The 24,456-nt window shown below is 37.3% G+C and overlaps 1 protein-coding gene across 1 annotated transcript; it reads left to right on the forward strand.

The window, feature by feature from the left end:
• Window positions 1–1,541: 1,541 nt before the first annotated feature.
• On the forward strand, window positions 1,542–7,186 carry LOC113892475 (NKG2-A/NKG2-B type II integral membrane protein-like). The gene is made up of 6 exons (XM_027541338.1): window positions 1,542–1,764; window positions 2,158–2,256; window positions 2,690–2,743; window positions 3,307–3,458; window positions 6,083–6,183; window positions 6,497–7,186. Exons 1-6 carry the CDS (start codon window positions 1,578–1,580, stop codon window positions 6,612–6,614), a joined length of 711 nt encoding a protein of 236 aa, XP_027397139.1. The 5' UTR covers window positions 1,542–1,577; the 3' UTR covers window positions 6,615–7,186.
• Window positions 7,187–24,456: the final 17,270 nt, after the last annotated feature.

Here is a 24,456-nt window from a genome sequence, read left to right on the forward strand (position 1 = left end):
ATTAGTTTGAGATTTTATGATCAGTAGAGGTAAGTTTTTTGTATAATAATATGTTAATATATTTTTGCTAAAATTTTTTAAATATGTTCTTGGAAAGGAATTCATTGTATAGCAAAGGCCAAACATAAAACCTCATACATGTGTTAGATTGAATACAACAATCCAAAATTTTAATAAAAATCAGATTGAGGTAAGTTCCTAAAGGCTAATTTAAACTTAATTGTAAGCAATGGAAGTATTTTTTAAAAAATCAAACATAGCATAAATGATATGTTAAACTAATTGAAGACACTAACTGATATAAATCAGAAATAGTACCATAGAAATGATGACTAAAATAATAATTAAAACTGATAATTATTGAGAACTTATAAGTGCCAGGTTGAGTGCTCAGTGTTACATGTATTATATATTACATAACCTTATTTCCATTTTAGATTATAATATGATACTAGATACTAAATATTGGAGAAGGAAATGGCAACCCACTCCAGTAAAGTTCTTGCCTGGAGAATCCCAGGGACGGGGGAGCCTGGTGGGCTTCCGTCTATGGGGTCGCACAGAGTCGGACACGACTGAAGTGACTTAGCAGCAGCAGATACTAAATAACTTTTTGAAGATCACATTTTGTTATTTAAAAGCTGTAATTCATTTCCAGATATTTCTGACTACTGCATCAACTGTCTGAATTATTGTTATGTTATTTGGATTTTTCATAAGTAATCACCATCAGTTATACAACTAAAATGACCTTTACTAACTTTAACATCTATAGGATCTTTCCAGAAGTTTGAACCAACGGTGTCTTCCATAAATGACCTATACCTGTTTTTCATTTTGTGGGTTCAAATAATAGCCATTAAATCACTTATCAACAACGTTTGTAAAATAAGTACGTTTTAGTCTTTTTCTGTTGTTTTATTTTTCATATTGTTTAGTTTATATATGATTAGTGTGTCATGTGACATTTTACAATATATGAAACATTTCCTCAGTTTTTAATGATTTCTCAGAACTCCTCAACCATTTAAAATAAAAACCATTTGGTACCCCTTTTCACTGATCAAAGTAAGTCACCAAATAGTGTAATACAGTGCAGGAGATTGCTGTATATGCCAACATTACTCTCTCCTCATCTTTAAAGAACTTAGTCTTTAAATCATTATTAAATTTCAAAATTATTATAAATATAGGTGAATCTCTCTTGTTAATAGAACATTTTAATTTTAATACAAGCACTATGATGATTTTAAAATATTTCTGTGGAATCTGACTTCAGTGAGGATATTATTAGCCATGAACTTCTTTATTGCTCCATAATTTATTGCTTTTCATTGTTTCAACCAATAATATATTCTCAAATACAGAATATCTTTTTTTAAAAAAGTATTCTTTCATGAAAGGCTTGTTTAAAGTACTGAGGAATTTAGAAGCAGGCTTTACGTTTGTTCAGCTGCAAAGTGAACGGTAAACTCTTTGCCCCACCCATCTTATTATACTAAGGTTCTTATCTCACCCACGCCACTTATTCCTCAGTTCACTTAGAGCATGGTCCTTGACCTCACTCAGCTGCAAAGATGAATAACCAAGGAGTAACCTATGTAGAACACAAGGCAGTCAAGAGCTCAAAGAGACAGAAAATGAAACCTAAGATTTCTAAAAGTTCCAGTTCAATAACTGAGCAGGAATTAACATATGCAGAACTAAATCTTCAAAATGCTCCTCAGAATCTTCATGAGAATGACAAGAACTACCACTCCAAAGGTGAAACACTTACCAGTCACACAATGAAACTGTTCTAGGATGTGCAGTTAGGGTGCAGAAGTGTGGAAAGAAGAGCAGGGGAAAAGCTCTCATATTTTTCATTTTGAGAAAGGGAGTTTAAAGTTGGTTATGGTATTCTAATGTGAAATTGGAAGACTATTTTTATTCTGGCATTGCTACAATTTTAAGTCTTTGGTCAACAACTCATTCACCATTATATTCGCTGAAAATGAAACATGTATTAGAGAAAGACTACAGTGGTAGAAATGGGAAGGGGTCCAAGTTTATATCCATAAATCCCTGTTCATATCAGTTCTCATGTATGAAAATCTAACCAACTGTCCCCATCACTCTTTCACTCTTTTCTCACTGTTTGCTTTTCTCTCCCTGCAGGTTCACCATCACCTTCAGAGAAGTTCATTGCTGGGATCCTAGGAATCATCTGCCTCATCTTGATGTCCGCTGTGGTGACAATGATCGTTGTTACTCCCTGTAAGTACATTTTTTAAAAACTATAAGGGAACTTTTCACTTTAATGATGGTCAGTCCTTTAAACATTTTCACAATATTATAGAATGTGCCTATCATTAAAATACATGCAATTAGACTAAATGTAGAATGTTATTTGGAATTTGTGAAATACATACAACACAAGATAATTACAGAGAGTATGTATATGGATACTCTGATTTCATAACTCAAAAGTATGCTCTAGGAGATTGAAAGATCTTATTGAGAAACACAAATTAATTTTTGAGATTGGTAAGAGGTGGTAAAATCTGCTCCTTTAGGTTTCTAAAATATATTTTCCACCAAATCTTCATTACCCAATTAATTTTTCTTGGTAAAATCAGCTTTATTCCAGACTACTCTAATCCTAAACAATTTAGAGCAATGTTAATTTTTATAATGATTAATTTTGTAGCTACTGTAATACGGGAGCAGAATAACTCCTCTCCGATAGCAAGACTCCAGAAAGGTACATAATGATTTTAAAGCTCTGATATAAATACAATTTGTATTTTGTCTCTATCTTAGGCTAGTGAAAATAAGAAAAGATTTAGGGGTAGAAGATAAATAACAAAATCGGGCAACAAACAGGCATAAATAATGATTATGGGAGAATGTTTTTCCCTATGCAACAATATGATCACCATATTCATTGTTAGCAATTGACTCCAATTTTTGCCTGCTGTAATATGGTAAAAGACAAATAATTTTGCTACTCTAAAATAGAAGTTTCATTTCTTGATTTGTAGTACCTGTAAAAAGGAGATATTTTTATATGTTTGCTTTATATAGAGACATAAATTAGGGTATGCAAGACTGACGCTGTGAATGTATGAGTAAGATTTGTTTTATATGTACCAGCCTTGAGGGTGCATAGCTATGTTATATATATATATATATATATATATATATATATATATATATATATATATACACACACATACATGTTTATATCTATGCATACATGTAAGTTAATTTTTGTTTTTTAAAATTCAAATTGCCTTTGAATAGTAATTCATAATCTTTTTCCAGAATTTCATTGTGGTTGTTATCCAAAAGAGTGGTTTACATATTCCAACAATTGCTATTCTATTAGTCTGGAAAAAGAAACATTGAATGGGAGTTTGAGGTCCTGCACTACTAAGAATTCTACTCTGCTTTACATAGATAATGAAGAGGAAATGGTAAGATATTAAGTGTTTCCAACACTTTATTAAAGGCTTGATTCAGTCAATAATATTTGTTAGAATTCACATGTGTTTTTGTACATATTTGTAGTTTGCTTATTTTAAGATCTGTTAATAACTTTATTTTCATTTTAAAACCATTAATGCATGTTTGGTAATTTCCAGTTCTTCTGCTCCTTGTTAGCAGGTGTCCTGATGGATCACCTTGTAAGGCTCACCTGAGTTACCTACAGGATTCTATCAATACAGGAGGAATGGTTTACCTGTGCCACCTCCAACAGTTAGGTTAGGCATTTGGTGTTCGGAAGTAAGAGGCCTAGGTCACTTTCATCTGATGGTGGGGAAGATACAGTTCGGTTCAGTCACTCAGTCGTGTCCGACTCTTTGCGACCCCATGAACCTCAGCACGCCAAGCCTCCCTGTCCATCAGCAACTCCCAGAGTCCACCCAAACCCATGGCCATTGTGTCCGTGATGCCATCCAGCCATCTCATCCTCTGTCGTCCCCTATACAAGATGCCGTAATTATTGTTCCCGCACCTCCCACCTTGTTCTCTCATCATGGAGAAGTGATTAGAGATTACAGAGGATTAGCGTGGCTGGATAGTCTCAAACCTCTTCACTTTTCTTTTCCCACCATGCAGGGCTCTCCTTTCTTGTGTCTTTGATTAGTTCCCGTGTCTACAGTTCAACTGAGCAGGGAGTAACAGAGAGAAATGATTCTCTGACCCCTTGTCTCGTCCACTGGATTCCACAGAAATAGATTGCTTTGGGGTTTATCTAGTCAAAGGATGGTGTCAGACTAAGAAAAACAAATCTTTGGCTCTCATGTCACTTATTTTCTCGATTTCATTCCCTTAATTTTCTTCTAAAACTGAAATTCTGAGGAACATATAATAGTAGAGAAATGCAATTATATACTCACAGTATCCAGAAAAAAAGAACATCACAGAATCTTAAAACTTACTTAAAGCCATGTTATGTTAGTTTTGACATGAGTAAAAAATAGATTACATAAATCAGAATTTTCCTTACTGCACGTATTCAATTACTCCACCTTCTTATCCCTCAGGCTTAATGTTACAATTCACAGCTGTCAATATCCCCACGTTGGTATACTAAGTGTCTTCTTTTGTGGGGTCTGTACAACTAATCCATGTCTTTGTAAATACTCCCTTTATTAAATGGTCCTCAAAAAAAAAAAAAAGAATTTTCCTTATTAACATTAGAAAACAGTGAAACTGATAAGTATAAATGTTTGAATTAATTTGAATCAAAAGTACAAACATGGTTAATATTTATGGCAATATTAAAAATTCCAACTTGCAACTTTTATGATTTTAGTATTACATTTATAATTTAACATGCTCATTCTATTCAAAGAACTAAGTTCAGTTCAGTTCAGTCACTCAGTCACGTCCAACTCTGAAACCCCATGGACTGCAGCACGCCAGGCTTCCCTGTCCATCACCAACTCTCAGACCTTGCTCAAACTCACGTCCATTGAGTTTGTCTTCCAACCATCTCATCCTCTGTCATCCCCTTCTCTTGCCTTCAGTCTTTCCCAGCATCAGGTCTTGTCCAATGAGTCAGTTCTTCACAGCAGGTGACCAAAGTACTGGAGTTTCTGCTTCAGCATCAGTACTTCCAATGAATACTCAGGACTGATTTCCTTTAGGATGGACTGGTTTGATCTCCTTGTAGTCCAAGGGACTCTCAAGAGTCTTCTCCAACACCACAGATCAAAAGCATCAGTTCTTCAGTGCTCAGCTTTCCTTATGGTTCAACTCTCACATCCATACATGACTACTGGAAAAATCATAGCTTTGACTAGATGGACCTTTGTCAGCAATGTCTCTGCTTTTAATATGCTGTCTAGGTTGGTCATAGCTTTTCTTCCAAGGAGCAAGTGTCTTTTTAATTTCAGGGCTGCAGTCATCATCTGCAGTGGTTTTGGAGCCCAAGAAAATAAAGTCTGTAACTGTTTCCATTGTTTCCCCATCTATTTACCATGAAGTGATAGGACCAGATGCCATGATCTTAGTTTTTCAAATGTTTAGTTTCAAGACAGCTTTTTCACTCTTCTGTTTCACTTTCATCAACAGGCTATTCAGTTCCTCTTCGCTTTCTGCCATAAGGGGGGTGTCATCTGCATATATGAGGTTATTAAGATTTCTCCTGGCAATCTTGATTCCAGCTTGTGCTTCATCCAGCTTGCCATTTCATATGATGTACTCTGCATAAAGTTAAATAAGCAGGGTGACAATATAAAGCCTTGATGTACTCCTTTCCCAATTTGGAACCAGTCCATTGTTCTATGTCTGATTCTGTCGCTTCTTGACCTGCATACAGATTTCTCAGGAGGCAGGTAAGGCAGGTAAGAAATACCAATTTCTCTGGTATTCCAATCTCTTTAAGAATTTTCCAGTTGTGATCCACAGTCCAAGGCTTTGGTGTAGTCAACTTTTATGTATTACAGTGTTAGATGTAAAATCTAACATACTCATTTTGTTCAAAGAACTAAAGATCCTATGAAAGAATGCATCCTTTGACTTGCATTTTAAAAATTAATAGAAATCTTTCATAATGATATTTAAGTGAAAATTATTTATTTTGGGCTAGAAATTTCTGATGTCCCTGCCAGTTATGTCATGGATTCCAGTCTTTCGAAGAGGTCGCAATCATCCATGGATGTGGCTAAATGGTTCAATTTGCAAACTAAAGTAAGTTTTTAAAATGAATGCTATATAGAGGAGGAAAAATACAAAAAAAAATTAATAATATGAATATATTTGTTGTCATTGAATTATAGAAAGCTGAAGAAGATGTTGAAAGTTAATAAAATATTCATATAAATGTTCAAAAATAGGCCACTCGGTAGCCCATTTTCCTAATAACAAACTCTTACTGAAATTTTATTAAAAACATCATTACCCATTTTCAAAATATCTTTTATTACAGTTACATAAAAATACTATTGTTTCATGAGTTGTCTTCATAGAATATAACAGAATTATGCATTTTTTTCCATGACAGGATAACAGACCATTCACCTGTTGAACATAACTGCGCTGTACTATCCTCGGGGGGCATTAAAGCAGAAGGCTGTCAGATTCCAAATGCATATAATTGCAAGCATAAGCTTGAGAATTAAACAGTGAGTTTGGATGCTGTTGAGTAATTTTATCTTTTATGAAAAGGAAATAATGTTATGATCACATAAATTTTGAAATGAATTATGTTGTTTGTTCTAATAAGGTTTCAAAAACCTTTGAAAGAAAACATCAAAATTCTGTAAATTCCTTCAATAAAAATTCAAAGTAAAAATAAAAATTCAAAAAAAATTCCTTCAATAAAAAATAAATTAATTTAAAAAACTGTTTAAATATAATATGCATACCAAAAAGTATAGATATCACTTTCGTGTCTGGCCTTTTTTCTCAACAATATGTTTATGACATTCAAACTTTCTAAAATGTCACCTGTTTTCTGAGTCTGTTTATTTGAGAACAAAGACCAAAAGTAGTTTAGCAATTACCAAGAGCTATGGGGAGATGAGAAAGGAAATGACTGCTACTTGATCAGTGATTAATATTTTCTAGATATTGATAGTGGTGATGGTTTTAAAATGTGAACATTTTTAAAATCACTGATTTATACAGTTTAAATGGATGGATTTTATGGTGTGTAAATTGTACCTCAATAAATCTGTTTTAAAAAAACTTTCTTGGGACTGCATTTAATATTTAAAATAATTTGTAAAGAGAGTCATCTTTACAGTATTGGCTGTTTCCGTCAATATTCTTTATCCTTCCATGAGTTAGGTTTTCTTTAAATTTTCCCTGTCAGATTTTGTGTTTCTCTATTTTGAGATGTTAAATATACATGGGTGTTTCATAGCCATGATTTTGTAAATGACACTCTTATTTTTCAAATTTTAGTAATTTTTGGTGCAGTAAAGAGTAGTATATTGAGGTTTACATGTTGGTCTTATAGTCAATAATTTCTCTGACTTTGTATTAATTCCATCATTTCAAATATTTATTCTTATGGATTTTATATGAGATATGTATATCTTTATATAACAGCTGTTCATATCTTTTTTCCATGTGCTATTATTTTTTTTCTTGACTTATTTTCATAGGCTACAATTTAATTTCCAAAGTTGAATAGAAGGTACAGTAAAGGTTCTGTATCTATCTCTTCTTAGTCAAGGAAGAGATTTCAATATATCATCGTTAAATATGAGATTTACCTTAAGGTTTTTTCATCATATATTTCTCATGTGAAACCATAATATTCTCATTTTTCAAACAAATTTTATGATCTAGTTGATGTTGATGTTACATTTGCATTATTTTCCATCAGTTGGAATGGTAAATGTTTTCTTTGTATAACGATTATGAAGTAAAATACCTTTATTTCTTCCATTAAACCAATATTAAATCAATCTTGCACTTCTAAAATAAAATCACAATGATCATCTGTGTTACCCAATTTCTTAAAAATTCAGTGCATATGCTATATGTAGATTAAGTTATTTTTCTTCATTTATGTTCACAAAGAACTTTAACTGAGTTTTCAGTTATGTTATATATACTTGACAGGTCAGGAAGTATTTCTCTTTTTCTTTTACCTGAAACTTTGTGAAAGAGTACTGCTACATTTTTAAGTGTTATTTTCCACTACCAATGCCATCTGAGCATCTAGAACTATTTTGTAGAAAGGTTTATATAATAAACTTAATGTTTTACAATATATGCTAGGTTTACTCAGGTTTTTTGTTTTTTGTTTTTTTTTTGCTGTGCTTTATTTTGGTAATTTGTATTTTAGGATTTTTCTATTTTATATGGACACTAAAATGTATTCATAATATTGCTTTTTATCTGCTTAATATCTGTAAAAACTATACATTATACCTTTATTTATTATCAGTTCAGTTCAGTTGCTCAGTCGTGTCCGACTCTTTGCAACCCCATGAATCGCAGCACGCCAGGTCTCCCTGTCCATCACCATCTCCTGGAGTTCACTCAGACTCATGTCCATCGAGTCGGTGATGCTATCCAGCCATCTCATCCTCTATCGTCCCCTTTTCCTCCTACCCCCAATCTTCCCATCATTAGGGTCTTTTCCAATGAGTCAACTCTTCGCATGAGGTGGCCAAAGTATTGGAGTTTCAGCTTTAGCATCAGTCCTTCCAAAGAACACTCAGGGCTGATCTCCTTTAGAATGGACTGGTTGGATCTCCTTGCAGTCCAAGGGACTCTCAAGAGTCTTCCCCAACACCACAGTTCAAAAGCATCAATTCTTCTGTGCTCAGCTTTCTTCACAGTCCAACTCTTGCATCTATACATGAACACTGGAAAAACCATAGCCTTGACTAGACGAACCTTTGTTGGCAAAATAATGTCTCTGCTTTTCAATATGCTATCTAGGTTGGTCACAAATTTTCTTCCAAGGAGTAAGCGTCTTTTAATTGCATGGCTTCAGTCATCATCTGCAGTGATTTTGGAGCCCAAAAAGATAAAGTCTGACACTATTTCCACTGTTTCCCCATCTATTTCCCATGAAGTGATGGGACCGGATGCCATGATCTTCATTTTCTGACTGTTGAGATTTAAGCCAAATTTTTCACTCTCCTCTTTCACTTTCATCAAGAGGCTTTTTAGTTCCTCTTCACTTTCTGCCATAAGGGTGGTGTCATCTGAATATCTGAGCTTATTGATATTTCTCCCGGCAATCTTGATCCCAGCTTGTACTTCTTCCAGCCCAGCGTTTCCCATTATGTACTCTGCATATAAGTTAAATAAGCAGAGTAACAATATACAGCCTTGATGTACTCCTTTCCCTATTTGGAACCAGTCTGTTGTTCCATGTCCAGTTCTAACTGTTGCTTCCTGACCTGCAAACAGGTTTCTCAAGAGGCAGGTCAGGTGGTCTGGTATTCCCATCTCTTTCAGAATTTTCCACAGTTTATTGTGACCCACACAGTCAAAGGCTTTGGCATAGTCAATAATGCAGAAATAGATGTTTTTCTGGCACTCTCTTGCTTTTTCCATGATCCAGCGGATATTGGCAATTTGATCTCTGGTTCCTCTGCCTTTTCTAAAACCAGCTTGAACATCTGGAAGATCATGGTTCACGTATTGCTGAAGCCTGGCTTGGGGAATTTTGAGCATTACTTTACTAGCATGTGAGATGAGTGCAATTGTGCGGTAGTTTGAGAATTCTTTGGCATTGCCTTTCTTCGGGATTGGAATGAAAACTGACCTTTTCCAGCCCTGTGGCCACTGCTGAGTTTTCCAAATTTCCTGGCATATTGAGTGTGGCACTTTCACGGCATCATCTTCCAGGATTTGAAATAGCTCAACTGGAATTCCATCACCTCCGCTAGCTTTGTTCATAGTGATACTTTCTAAGGCCCACTTAACTTCACATTCCAGGATGTCTGGCTCTAAGTGAGCGATCACACCATCATGATTATCTTGGTCATGAAGATCTTTTTTGTACAGTTCTTCTGTGTATTCTTGCCATCTCTTCTTAATATCTTCTGCTTCTGTAAGGTCCATACCATTTCTGTCTTTTATTGAGCCCATCTTTGCATGAAATGTTCCCTCGGTATCTCTAATTTTCTTGAAGAGATCTCTAGTTTCCCAGTCTGTTGTTTTCCTTTATTTCTTTGTATTGATCTCTGAGGAAGGCTTTCTTATCTCTTGCTAGTCTTTGGAACTCTGCATTCAAATGCTTATATCTTTCCTTTTCTCCTTTGCTTTTCACTTCTCTTCTTTTCACAGCTGTTTGTAAGGCCTCCTTAGACAGCTATTTTTCTTTTTTGCTTTTCTTTTCCATGGGGATGGTCTTGATCCCTGTCTCCTCTACAATGTCACGAACCTCAGTCCATAGTTCATCAGGCACTCTATCTATCAGATCTAGGCCCTTAAATCTATTTCTCACTTCCACTGTATAATCATAAGGGATTTGATTTAGGTCATACCTGAATGGTCTAGTGGTTTTCCCTACTTTCTTCAATTTCAGTCTGAATTTGGCAATAAGGAGTTCATGGTCTGAGCCACAGTCAGCTCCTGGTCTTGTTTTTGCTGACTGTATGGAGCTTCTCCATCTTTGGCTGCAAAGAATATAATCAATCTGATTTCAGTCTTGACCATCTGGTGATGTCCATGTGAGAGTCTTCTCTTGTGTTGTTGGAAGAGGATGTTTGCTATGACCAGTGCATTCTCTTGGCAAAATTCTATTAGCCTTTGCCCTGCTTCATTCTGTATTCCAAGGCCAAATTTGCCTGTTACTCCAGGTGTTTCTTGACTTCCTACTTTTGCATTCCAGTCCACTATAATGAAAAGAACATCTTTTTTGGGTGTTAGTTCTAAAAGATCTTGTAGGTCTTCATAGAACCATTCAACTTCAGCTTCTTCAGCGTTACTGGTTGGGGCATAAACTTGGATTACTCTGATATTGAATGGTTTGCCTTGGAAACGAACAGAGACCATTCTGTTGTTTTTGAGATTGCATCCAAGTACTGCATTTTGGACTCTTTTGTTGACCGTGATGGCTACTCCATTTCTTCTGAGGGATTCCTGCCCGCAGTAGTAGATATAATGGTCATCTGAGTTAAATTCACCCATTCCAGTCCATTTTAGTTCGCTGACTCCTAGAATGTTGATGTTCACTCTTGCCAGCTCCTGTTTGACCACTTCCAATTTGCCTTGATTCATGGACCTGGCATTCCAGGTTCCTATGCAATATTGCTCTTTACAGCATCGGACCTTGCTTCTATCACCAGTCCCATCCACAGCTGGGTATTATTTTTGCTTTGGCTCCATCCCTTCATTCTTTCTGGAATTATTTCTCCACTGATCTCCAGTAGCATACTGGGCACCTACTGACCTGGGGAGTTCCTCTTTCAGTATCCTATCATTTTGCCTTTTCATACTGTTCATGGGGTTCTCAAGGCACAAATATTGAAGTGGTTTGCCATTCCCTTCTCCAGTGGACCACATTCTGTCAGACCTCTCCACCATGTCCCGCCTGTCTTGGGTGGCCCCACAGGGCATGGCTTAGTTTCATTGAGTTAGACAAGGCTGTGGTCCTAGTGTGATTAGATTGACTAGTTTTCTGTGAGTATGGTTTCAGAGTGTCTGCCCTCTGATGCCCTCTTGTAACACCTACCATCTTACTTGGGTTTCTCTTACCTTGGACGTGGGGTATCTCTTCACGCCTGTCCAGCAAAGCGCAGCTGTTGCTCCTTACCTTGAACGAGGGGTATGTCCTCACCACCACCCCTCCTGACCTTGAACGTGGAGTAGCTCCTCTCGGCCCTCCAGCCACCGGTCCTTGGACCTGGGGTAACTCCTCCCGGCCACTGCCCCTGGCCTCAGATGCGGGGTAGCTCCTCTCGGCTGCTGCCCCTGACCTCGGACGTGGGGTAGCTCCTTTTGGCCGCTGCCCCTCGGGCATGGGGTCCTTCCAGCTTCTACCCTGACCTTGGATGTGGGGTAGCTCCTCTCGGCCACGCTTATGCGCCATCGAAGCCGCCTTGTGCACTTGTGCGCTGTCACTGCCTTATTTTTATTATACATGTAAAAGATTTGATTCCTCCCCCAAAAAAGGGGGGTTTTTTGGCCTCACCTCATGGCTTGTGGGTCTTACTTCCCCAAACAGGTATTGAACTTGGGCCATCAGCAGTGAGAACATGGAGTCCTTACTACTGAAGTGAAGTGAAGTCGCTCAGTCATGTCCGACTCTCTGCGACCCCATGGACAGTAGCCTACCAGGCTCCGCCATCCAGTGGATTTTCTAGGTAAGAATACTGGAGTGGGCTGCCATTTCCTTGTCCAGGGGATCTTCCCAACCCAGGGATCCAACCCGGGTCTCCTGCATTGCAGACAGACGCTTTACCATCTGAGCCACCAGAGAATTCCCTTCCTTACCACTGAACCACCTGGAAATTCCCCCTTTTCAATTTTTTTCAGCAGTCTTTTATCAATTTTATTAAATATATTCAATAAGAATACATTTGGTCTTGTTGTTTCTCCATATTGCAATTTTGTCCTTTGTCTTGATTTTGCACTAATTATTGTTTTCTTCCTTCTACTTCATTTGGCTTTCATTTCACCTAATTTTAGCTTTTTCATTTTTAATTTCTTGTGGTGCAAGCTTGGATTTCTACTTTGTTTTGTTTTATTTTATTTGTAAAGTAAGCATGTAAGGCAGTTAAGCAGATATTTGGTTTTGTATTTATCTTGTAATTCTTATAAAATTTTTGAACATTCATTGTGGTCATTTCTATGGTCCACTTGTTATTCAGACATTTATGACCAAATCTGGGGCTTCCCTGGTAGCTCAGATGGTAAAGCGTCTGCCTACAATGCAGGAGACCTGGGTTCGATCCCTGGGTCGGGAAGATCCCCTGGAGAAGGATATGGCAACCCACTCCAGTATTCTTGCCTGGAAAATCCCATGGACTGGGGAACCTGGTAGGCTACAGTCCATGGGGTCACAAAGAGTCGGACACGACAGCGACTTCACTTTCACTTTCATGACCAAATTTAAAACCATCTAAGGATTTTCAAATTTTTGGTTATTGACCTCTACTTATGGAAAGAGTGTTCTATTTGGTTAGAGAATTTTCTGTGATGCTAGAAATGTTCAACATCTGTTCAATGTGGTGTGAATAGGAACCAATATTAAAATATTCCTTATTTGTAACTAATTAAAAGTTAAATTTAAATACCCACCTTTCAGGGCTTCCTTGGTGGCTCAGACAGTAAAAAATCTACCTACAATGTGGGAGACCTGGGTTCGATCTCTGGACTGAGGAGATCCCGTAGAGGAGGGCATGGCAACTCACTCTAGTATTCTTCCCTGGAGAATCCCCATGGACAGAGGAGCCTGGCAAGCCACAGTCCATGGGGTCACAGAGAGTCAGACACGACTGAACAACTAAGCACAGCAGAGCACAGCACCCACCTTTCAAGTGCTCAGTTGTCAACCTGTCTAGAGGCTAATGCAGTGACACCATTACTATATGCTCTATGAATATGCTTGGAATATGATTTATTGTGTATTTTTGAAGTTTTCTGTTTGCTCTTAGTTTTATTGATCTTTTATATTGTTTTTCTATCTCTATTTATTTTTCCTTCGATCTTTGTTATTTCCTCCTATCGATTAACTTTGACCTTTGTTCTTCTTTTTGAGGTTCTGTGAAGTGGAAGATCAGGTTGTTCATTTGATCTCTTTGTTTCTTCTTAATATTGGTGTTTCTTGCTATCACTCCAAAAAATTTCAAAAGTTTAACAGACTCTAACGAGTTCAGCCATGTATATTGTCAAGATGCTGTCAACAACCCATTGCTCTCTCAGATCTGCATCCTTGAAAATGAAATGGCTCCTACTTTGGGAACAGTGTACAGATGTACATTCCAAGGACAGAGGAGCTTCCAATTGCATGGTCAACTAGTAGTTATGACCTCCTGAAGACCTCCCCCAACACTCCAACAGCAGATGTAGGGATAATGGTGGTATATCTGTACAGTGGAATGTTACTCAGCAATTAAAAAGAATGAACTCTTGATATACAATAGCATGAATGAATATCTAAATAATGATGCTGAGTGAAAGAAGTCAGAAAAAGTACATACTGTATACTTTCACATTTATACATTTCTAGAAAATGCAAACCAATCTAAAGTGACAGAAAGCATACCAGTGGTCATGTGGTGTTGAAGGTGGGCAAAGAGTGGCAAAGAGAGGGTTGTGAAGAGACACAAGCAAATTTTTTGGAGTAAAATAAATATTCATACCATACTCGTTCCAATAATTTCACAGGTATGAATATATGTCAAATGTCATATTCTACAGTTTGCACCATGCTTAGCTGTTCAGTCATGTCTGACTCTTTGTGACCCTGGACTGTAGCCCACAGGCTCCTCTGTCCATGGGGATTCTCCAGGCAAGAATGTTGGAGTGGGTTTCCATGCCCTCTTTCAGGGGATCTTCCAAACCCAGATATCAGACCCAGGTCTCCTGCATTGCAGGCCAATTCTTTACCATTTGAGCCACCAGGGAAGCTCATTCTAAAGTTTCAATATCCACAATGTATTGAATATCAAGTATTCCTCAAGAAAGCTAATTTTCAAAAAGTATGCCTTCTCAGAAGGAGCATGCCAGCTCCAGCTATTTGTAGTTTTGACATTGCTTGATTGATAGCAGTTCTCTTCTAATTTAACATATTTGGTGAATCTCCTTATGCATTGCCATGCTTCTCTTTTGTTCAGTGATCAATTCACCTCTCCCTGATTCAATATCAAATGGTCTAAATTATTATTTTCATATTATGCAGCTTAGCATTTATCATTCCAAATTCTCTTATTCTTTAACTTTGGAAATATCATGACTCTTATTGGCTGCTTGTCCTACCATAGACATTTTAGAATTAAATGACTAAGTTCAAAGAAAAAATTAAGTTAAGATTTGTTTTAGTTTCTCTAAACTTTCAAAACACTTTAGGGAGAGGAAACATATTTAACATTATTAAATCTTTCTATGCATTGTTAAGAGCTATGTATCTAGTAATTTAGATTTTTTTTAATATTTATGAATTTTTTATATTTTTCTACATAGCATTTTCATTTTTTATTGTTAACTCCTAATATCTAATTTTTCTAATATAAATGGTATCTTTTATTAAACAAAATTTTATGGAAATAAAGCACTCATCAGTTCAGTTCAGTTCAGTTCAGTCCAGTCTCTCAGTCGTGTCCAACTCTTTGTGACCCCATGAATCGCAGCACGCCAGGCCTCCCTGCCCATCACCAAATCCCAGAGTTCACCCAGACTCACGTCCATCAAGTCAGTGATGCCATCCAGCCATCTCATCCTCTGTCGTCCCCTTCTCCTCCTGCCCCCAATCCCTCCCAGCATCAGAGTCTTTCCCAATGACTCAACTCTTCACATGAGGTGGCCAAAGTACAGGAGTTTCAGCTTTAGCATCATTCCCTCTAAAGAAATCCCAGGGCCGATCTCCTTCAGAATGGACTGGTTGGATCTCCTTGCAGTCCAAGGGACTCTCAAGAGTCTTCTCCAACACCACAGTTCAAAAACATCAATTCTTTGGCGCTCAGCCTTCTTCACAGTCCAACTCTCACATACATACATGACCACAGGAAAAACCATAGCCTTGACTAGACGAACCTTTGTTGGCAAAGTAATGTCTCTGCTTTTCAATATGCTATCTAGGTTGGTCATAACTTTCCTTCCAAGGAGTAAGCGTCTTTTAATTTCATGGCTGCAGTCACCATCTGCAGTGATTTTGGAGCCCCCAAAAATAAAGTCTGACACTGTTTCCACTGTTTCCCCATCTATTTCTCATGAAGTGATGGGACCAGATGCCATGATCTTCGTTTTCTGAATGTTGAGCTTTAAGGCAACTTTTTCACTCTCCTCCTTCACTTTCATCAACAGGCTTTTGAGTTCCTCTTCACTCTCTGCCATAAGGGTGGTGTCATCTGCATATCTGAGCTTATTGGTATTCCTCCCGGCAATCTTGATTCCAGCTTGTGCTTCTTCCAGCCCAGTGTTTCTCATGTTGTACTCTGCATAGAAGTTAAATAAGCAGGGTGACAATATACAGCCTTGACGTACTCCTTTTTCTATTTGGAACCAGTCTGTTGTTCCATGTCCAGTTCTAACTGTTGCTTCCTGACTTGCATACAGATTTCTCAAGAGGCAGGTCAGGTGGTCTGGTATTCCTATGTCTTTCAAAACTTTCCACAGTTTATTGTGATCCACACAGTCAAAGGCTTTGGCATAGTCAATAAAGCAGAAATCAATGTTTTTCTGGAACTCTCTTGTTTTTTCGATGATCCAGCTGATGTTGGCAATTTGATGTCCGGTTCCTCTGCCTTTTCTAAAGCACTCACAAAGAAATCCAAATAAATCATTGCTGCTGCTGCTGCTAAGTCACTTCAGTAGTATCCGACTCTGTGCTACCCCATAGACAGCAGCCCACCAGGCTCCCCCGTCCCTGGGATTCTCCAGGCAAGAACACTGGAGTGGGTTGCCATTTCCTTCTCTAATGAATGAAAGTGAAAAGTGAAATTGAAGTCTCTCAGTCATATCCAACTCTTAGCAACCCCATGGACTGCAGCCTACCAGGCTCCTCCATCCATGGGATTTTCCAAGCAAGAGTACTGGAGTGGGGTGACATTGCCATCTCCAAATAAATCATTATGTGTATATTATTAATTTTTACAATTGTTATGGGTTAAATTGTGTTACCAAAAAATATATTTGCTGAAATCTTAACTCCCATGCTTGTGAACATGACCATTTTTGGAAATGGGGTCATTGCAGGTGTATTCAAGGTAAAATAGGTCAAGGTGTCCTATTTGGAAATAGAATTTCTGTAGATGCCACTAAGGAAAGGCCTAATCAAATATGATGGGGCTATTTATAAAAAGAGGCGTATTTGTACAGTGACACAAAAGAAAAATGTTGTATGGTACCAAGGGCAAAGACTAGAGTGACACAGGGACAAACCAAGAGATGAAAAGAAATGTCAGAAGTTAGGAAGAAGTAATGAAGGATTTACCAGAGTCTCACAAAATTTGGTCCTGCCAACACTTGATTTATTTTGAACTGCTGGCCTACAAAACTATATAGAAAAAAATTATGTTGTTTTAAGGCACCTAAGCTGTGACACTTTGTTATGCCACCCCCGAGAAATAAATACAACACCTCTGTAACTCAGCTTCAGATTATTAAACACAATATTACCATCAACTGAGAAATGCCCCTTGTACATTATCTCCAGGAATAATCCCTCATCATGGTAACTAATATTTATTATCAATTACTATTCCTTCTGGGAGCAAGTTCACACTGTATATTTCTTGTCCTAAATTTCTAATATCAGAGTTTTGATTTATCTCATTTCACTCTATATAAATAAGTGGAATTTTATAGGATAAACTATTATGTGTCTGTTTTCTTTTGCTCAGAATTGTTTGTGATATTAATTGACAAAGATGTGGACAAATAGTTTAATAAAAATAAATGCTATCAAGAGATGCTCAGGTAATACAGAATTGTAATTTATTTGACACAAAACAAAAGTATTTTTGGTAAATATTTTATTGGTAAAATCAAAAAGATTGCTAACACGCTTTTATAGCAAAGATGTCAGAAAGTATCACCCTTGAACATTGCTATTTGGATATAACAGGTGTATAATCTCTATGTAAACAATAAATATCAATTAAAATGTAGTATGTACATCTGTTGACACAGAAATTACATTCATGGATATATCCCGTATAGGTAAGATGTATAGAAAATAACACTTAATATATTGTTCTTTTTACTGTAAAGTTTTTCTATAATTACAAAACTCTGGGGAAAACCTAAATACTCATTGAAATAAACTGGTTTAATAAATTTTGGCACATCCATTTAGTGCAATGAAAAAGTGAAAGTGAAGTCACTCAGGCATGTCTGACTCTTTGCAACCCTGTGAACTGTAGCCTACCAGGCTGCTCTGTCCATGGGATTTTCCAAGCAAGAGTACTGGAGTAGGTTGCTATTTCCTTCTCCAGGGATTTAGTGCAACACTTGCAATCTTTTACAAAAAATGAGACAGCTCTTTAAGTACTGACATGGAACAATCTGCAAGATACTTTTTACATTAAAATATAAAGAAACATAACCATTATCTATAGTTATCCAGGAAACTAGTTATGTATTTGCCTCTAACAAGGAAACTAGGTGAATAGGAAATGAGTAAAGAGACTTTGCTCATTATTTCATATCTCATAGTTTGAGCAATCTGAATGCACTAATTATCTATTCAAATAAATTCAAGTAAATGATTAAGAAAATAAATATAAAATCATTATTCAGTTCAATGAATTTGTTTCATGTTCTGTGATTTACTGATTCTTGAAATTTAAAAAAATAAACAAATTTTGGATTTATCATTTTCTATATACAAAACTTATTCATCTTTTCTCACAGATGTTGAGATACCATAATCCTTTTTAAATCATATGTAGTTGAGTAATTTGTTTGTAATTTAAGTTAGTGAATAATTAAAGTTTGTTCCCTAATATCTATTAAAGGATGAATGTATTAAGACATTGATCACAGTAATTCCTTTAATTATTAAGGCAAGTAAACGTTTTTTCACAAATATAGTGAAACTGCTTAGCACAAACATCAGGAATAATATGTTTTGGCTTGAGGCTTCCACATTTTTCATTTGAATTCTGGAAATCCCTGCATCAGAAAAACATATTTATTTTAGAAAGTCATTCTTCAGCAAAATTTAATTATCACAAATTTAAAACATATAGATGTAATTATTTCGATGGAATGTTTATCTTGTAACAGATATTTACCTGTGGAATTATAAAGTATAATTATGTCTAAAACTAAGGAAAATATTGCCAGTGGTCAATTAGAGATAAGGAAGAAGTAGAAAGGATAGTATAGAATGGGATATATACATGAACTAGATATGTAGTTTGAAAAATTCTTTTGAGACTTCTGAAAATTTGGGAAGTGTTTAAATATAAAAAAATATATATTATTTGGTTCATTGTAATTATTTTTTTTAATTTTTTTGTTTTTTTAATTTAACTTCATTTTATTTTATTCTTTTTGAATATCTTCCTTTCCTTTTTTATTATTTTTTTAATTTTATGTTATTTAACTTTACAATATTGTATTTGTTTTGCCATATATCAAAATGAATCTGCCACAAGTATACATGTTCATTGTAATTAGAAATAAAAATAGATCTAGTTTCCTATGACTCAGGCATCCTACTTTTGCATTCTAATCCCCAACGTTAAAAAGGACAGCTTTTTTTTAATTTTATTTTTTAACTTTACAATATTTTATTGGTTTTGCCATATATCGAAATGAATCCACCACAGGTATACATGTGTTCCCTATCCTGAACCCTCCTCCCTCCTCCCTCCCCATACCATTCCTCTGGGTCTAGGACATTTTTTTTTTTTTTTTTTTTGGTGTTACTTCTAGAAGATCTTGAAGGTCTTTACAGAACTGGACAACCTCAATTTCTTCAGCGGTTGGGGCAGTGGTTGGGGCACAGACATAGAATATTGTGCTTTTGAATGGTTTATCTTGGAAACAAATTGAGATCATTCTGTCATTTTTGAGGTTGCACCCAAGTTCTGCTTTCTGGACTCTTTTGTTGACTATGAGGGCTGCTATATTTCTTGGCCACAGTAGTAGATGTAATGGTCAGCCAAATAAATTCAGGACTTCCCTATAGCTCAGATAGTAAAGAATCTGCCTGCAATGCAGGAGAAATGGGATTGATCCCTGGGCCAGGAATCTCCCCTGGAGAAGGAAGTGGCAACCCACTCCAGTATTCTTACCTGGAGAATTCCATGGAGAGAGGAGCCTGGTGGGCTACGGTACATGGGGTCACAAAGAGTCAGACATGACTAAGCAATTAACATATAACAATTAAATTCACCCATACCTGCCCATTTTAGTTCACTGATTCCTACGATGTTGATATTCAATCTTGACATCTCCTGCTTAACCACGTCCAATTTACCTTGATTCATGGACCTAACATTCTAGATTCCTGTGCAATATTGTTCTATACAACATCAGACTTTACTTTCACCACCAGACACACATTGACAACTGAGCATCGTTTCTGCTTTGACCTAACTGCTGCATTCTTTCTGGAGCTATTAGTAATTTCTTTATGCTTTTCCACAGTAAAATATTGGATACTTTCTGACCTGGGGTTTCATCTTCTGGTGTCATATCTTTTTTGCATTTTTTAAGGGTTCATGGGATACTCGTGGCAACAATACTTGAATGACAGGTAAGTTTGGCCTTGGAGTACAAAATGAAGCATAGCAAAGGCTAACAGTTTTGTCAAGAGAACATGCTAGACATAGCAGACACCATTTTCCAACAACCCAAGAGAAGACTCTACATATGGACATCACCAGATGGTCCATACTGAATTTAGATTGATTATGTTCTCTGCAACTCAAGGAGGAGCTCTACACAGTCAGCAAAAACAAGACCTGGAGTTGACTGTGACTCAGTTTATGAACTCCTTATTGTAAAATTCAGGCTTAAATTGAGAAAGTAGGGGAAACCACTAGGCAATTCAGGTATGACCTAAATCAAATTTCTTATGATTATACAGTCAGATCAGATCAGTCGCTCAGTCGTGTCCGACTCTTTGCAACTCCATGAATCGCAGCACGCCAGGCATCCCTGTCATCACCAACTCCCGGAGTTCACTGAGACTCATGTCCATTGAGTCAGTGATGTCATCCAGCCATCTCATCCTCTGTCATCCCCTTCTCCTCCTGCCCCCAATCCCTCCCAGCATCAGAGTCTTTTCCAATGAATCAGCTCTTCACTCTTGCCATCTCTTGTTTGACAAACTTTCAATTTGCCTTGATTCATGGACCTGACATTCCAGGTTCCTATGCAATATTGCTCTTTACAACATCGGACCTTGCTTCTATCACCAGTCACATCCACAGCTAGAGGTGACAAATAAACTCAAGGCATTAGATCTGATATAGTGCCTGAAGAACTATGAATGAAAATCAATAACACTGTACAGGAGATAGTGACCAAAACTATTCCCAAGAAAAAGAAATGCAACAAGGCAAAGTGGTTGTCTGAGGATGCTTTACAAACATCTGAAGAAACAATACAAGTGAAAGGCAAGAGTGAAATGGAAATATACCCAAATGAATGCAGAGCTCCAAAGAATAGCAAGTAGAGGAAAAAAAAGTCTTCTTAAATGAGCAATGCAAAGAAATGAGGAAAACAATAGAAAGGAAAAGACTAGAGATATCTTCAATAAAAGGTCAATTTTTATTCCAGTCCCAAAGAAGGGAATGCCAAAGAATGTTCAAACTACTGTCTGCTGCCTGCTAAGTCACTTCAGTCATATTTGACCCTTTGGGAACCTATGGGCCACAGCCCACCAGGCTCCTCTGTTCATGGATTTCTCCAGGCAAGGATACTGGCCCTCCTCCAGGGTATCTTCCCTAACCAGGGATCAAATGTGTGTCTCTTATGTCTCCTGCTATGGCAGTCAAGTTCTTTACCACTAGTGCCATCTGAGAAGTCCTCAAACTACCATATTATTGCACTTATATCACATGCTGGTAAAGTTATATCCAAAATCCTTCAAGCAAGGTTTTAGCAGTATAAGAACCAAAAACTTCCAGATGTACAAGCTGGGTTTCAAAGAGGCTGAGGAACCAGAAATCAAATTGCCAACATGCATTGGATAATGGAGAAAGCAAGGGAATTCCTAAAAAGCATCTAGTTCTGCTGCATTAACTACATTAAAGCCTTTGACTGTGTGGATCACAGCTTACCTTAGAAAATTCTTAAAAAGATGGGAGTACCAGACCACTTTACCTGACTCTTGAGAAACCTGTGTGTGGGTCAAGAAGCAACAGCTAGAAGTGGACATGGAACAATGAACTGGTTCGGTATGGGGAAAGGAGTACGTCAAGGCTGTATATTGTCACCTTGCTTATTTAGCTTATACACAGAGTACATCATGTGAAATGCCAGGCTGGATGCATCACAAGATGGAATCAAGATTGCCAGGAGAAATATCAATAACCTCAGAAATGCAGATGATACCACTCAAATGGCAGAAAGTAAAGAGGATCCAAGGAGCCTCTTGAGGGGGAAAGAACAGAGTGAAAAATCTGGCTTGAAACTCCTTCTTGAAAATACTAAGATCATGGCATCCGGTCCCATCACTTTATGGTAAATAGAAACAGAAAAGTGAAAACAGTGATAGACTTTATTTTCTTGGGCTCAAAATCACTGCAGATTGTGGCTGCAGCCATGTAATTAAAAGATACTAGCTATGACAAGTAACAGAAGCAGAAGATATTAGGAAGAGGTGGCGAGAATACACAGAAGAACTATACAAAAAAAAGATCTTCATGACCCAGATAATCATGATGGTATGATCACTCACCTAGAGCCAGACATCCTGGAATACAAAGTAAAGTGGGCCTTAGGAAGCATCACTATGAAAAAAGCTAGTGGAGGTGATGGAATTCCAGTTTAGCTATTTCAAATCATTAAAGATGATTCTGTAAAACTGCTGCACTCAATATGTCAGCAAATTTGGAAAACTCAGCAGTGGCCACAGGACTGGAAAAGGTCAGTTTTCATTCCAATCCCAAAGAAAGGCAATGCCAAAGAATGCGCAAACTACTGCACAATTGCACTCATCTCACATGCTAGTAAAGTAATGCTCAAAATTCTCCAAGTCAGGTCTCAACAGTACGTGAACCATGAAATTCCAGATTGTCAAGCTGGATTTAGAAATGGCAGAGGAACCAGAGATCAAATTGCCAACATCAGTTGGATCATCGAAAAAAAGAGAGAGTTCCAGAAAAACATCTACTTCAGCTTTAGTAACTACACCAAAGCCTTTGACTGTGTGGATCACAATAAACTGTGGAAAATTCTGAAAGAGATGGGAATACCATACCACCTGACCTGCCTCCTGAGAAATCTCTATGCTGGTCAAGAAAAAAAAGAACTGGACATGGAACAATAGATGGGTTACAAATCAGGAAAGGAGTATGTCAAGGCTGTATATTGTCACCCTGCTTATTTAACTTACATGCAGAGTACATCATTAAAAACGCTGGGCTGGAAGAAGCACAAGCTGGAATCAAGATTGCAGGGAGAAATATCAATAACCTCAGATATGCAGATGACACCCCTCTTATGGCAGGAAGTGAAGAACTAAAGAGTCTGTTGGTGAAAGTGAAGGAGGAGAGTGAAAAAGTTGGCTTAAATGTCAACATTCAGAAAACTAAGATCATGGCGTCTGGTCCCATCACATCATGGCAAATAGATGGGGAAACAGTGGAAACAGTGACAGACTTTATTTTGGGGGGCTCCAAAATCACTGCAGATGGTGATTGCAACCATGAAATTAAAAGACACTTGCTCCTTGGAAGGAAAGTTATGACCAACCTAGACAGCATATTAAAAAGCAGAGACATTACTTTGGCAGCAAAGGTCCATCTAGTCAAAGCTATGGTTTTACCAGTAGTCATGTATGGATGTGAGAGTTGCACTATAAAGAAAGCTGAGCACCAAAGAATTGATGCTTTTGAACTGTGGTGTTGGAGAAGATTCTTAAGAGTCCCTTGCAAGGAGATCCAACCAGCCCATCCTAATGAAAATCAGTCCTGAATATTCATTGGAAGGACTGATGCTGAACCTGAAATTTCAATACTTTGGCCACCTGATGGGAAGAGCTGACTCATTTGAAAAGACCGTGATGCTGGGAAAGGTTGAAGGAGGCGGGGGAAGGGGTTGACAGAGGATGAGATGGTTGGATGTCATCACTGACTCAATGGACATGAGTGGGTAAACTTCGGGAGTTGCTGATGGACAGGGAGGCCTGGTGTGCTGCAGTGTATGGGGTCACAGAGTTGGACATGACTGAGAGACTGAATTGAACTGATGACAAGCAAAGCTATGACAAACCTAGACCGTATATTAAAAAACAGAGACTTTGTTTACAAAGGTCCATATAGTCACAGTTATTGGTTTTTCCAGTAGTCATGTTAGCATGTAAGAGTTGTTCCTTAAGGAAGACTGAGCTCTGAAGAATTGATGCTTTCAAATTGTAGTGCAAGAGAAGACTCTCGAGAGTCCTTGGACTCTAAGGCGTCCAAACAAGTCAATCTTACAGGAAATTAACCCTGGATATTCATTGGAACCTGGAATGTCAGGTCCATGAATCAAGGCAAATTGGAAGTGGTCAAACAAGAAATGGCAAGAGTGAATGTCGACATTCCAGGAATCAGCGAACTGAAATGGACTGGAATGGGTGAATTTAACTCAGATGACCATTATATCTACTACTGTGGGCAGGAATCCCTCAAAAGAAATGGAGTGGTCATCATGGTCAAC

The sequence above is a fragment of the Bos indicus x Bos taurus genome, chromosome 5 (genome assembly GCF_003369695.1).
Source record: "Bos indicus x Bos taurus breed Angus x Brahman F1 hybrid chromosome 5, Bos_hybrid_MaternalHap_v2.0, whole genome shotgun sequence".
NCBI lineage: Eukaryota > Metazoa > Chordata > Mammalia > Artiodactyla > Bovidae > Bos > Bos indicus x Bos taurus.

Bases quoted from the DNA above. Each gene is read 5' to 3' on its own strand.
- LOC113892475 (XM_027541338.1), top strand. From the start codon at position 1,578: ATGAATAACCAAGGAGTAACCTATGTAGAACACAAGGCAGTCAAGAGC. The intron at 1,765-2,157 runs GTGAAACACTTA...CTCTCCCTGCAG, and splicing joins CAAGAACTACCACTCCAAAG to GTTCACCATCACCTTCAGAG. The intron at 3,459-6,082 runs GTAAGATATTAA...ATTTTGGGCTAG, and splicing joins TAGATAATGAAGAGGAAATG to AAATTTCTGATGTCCCTGCC.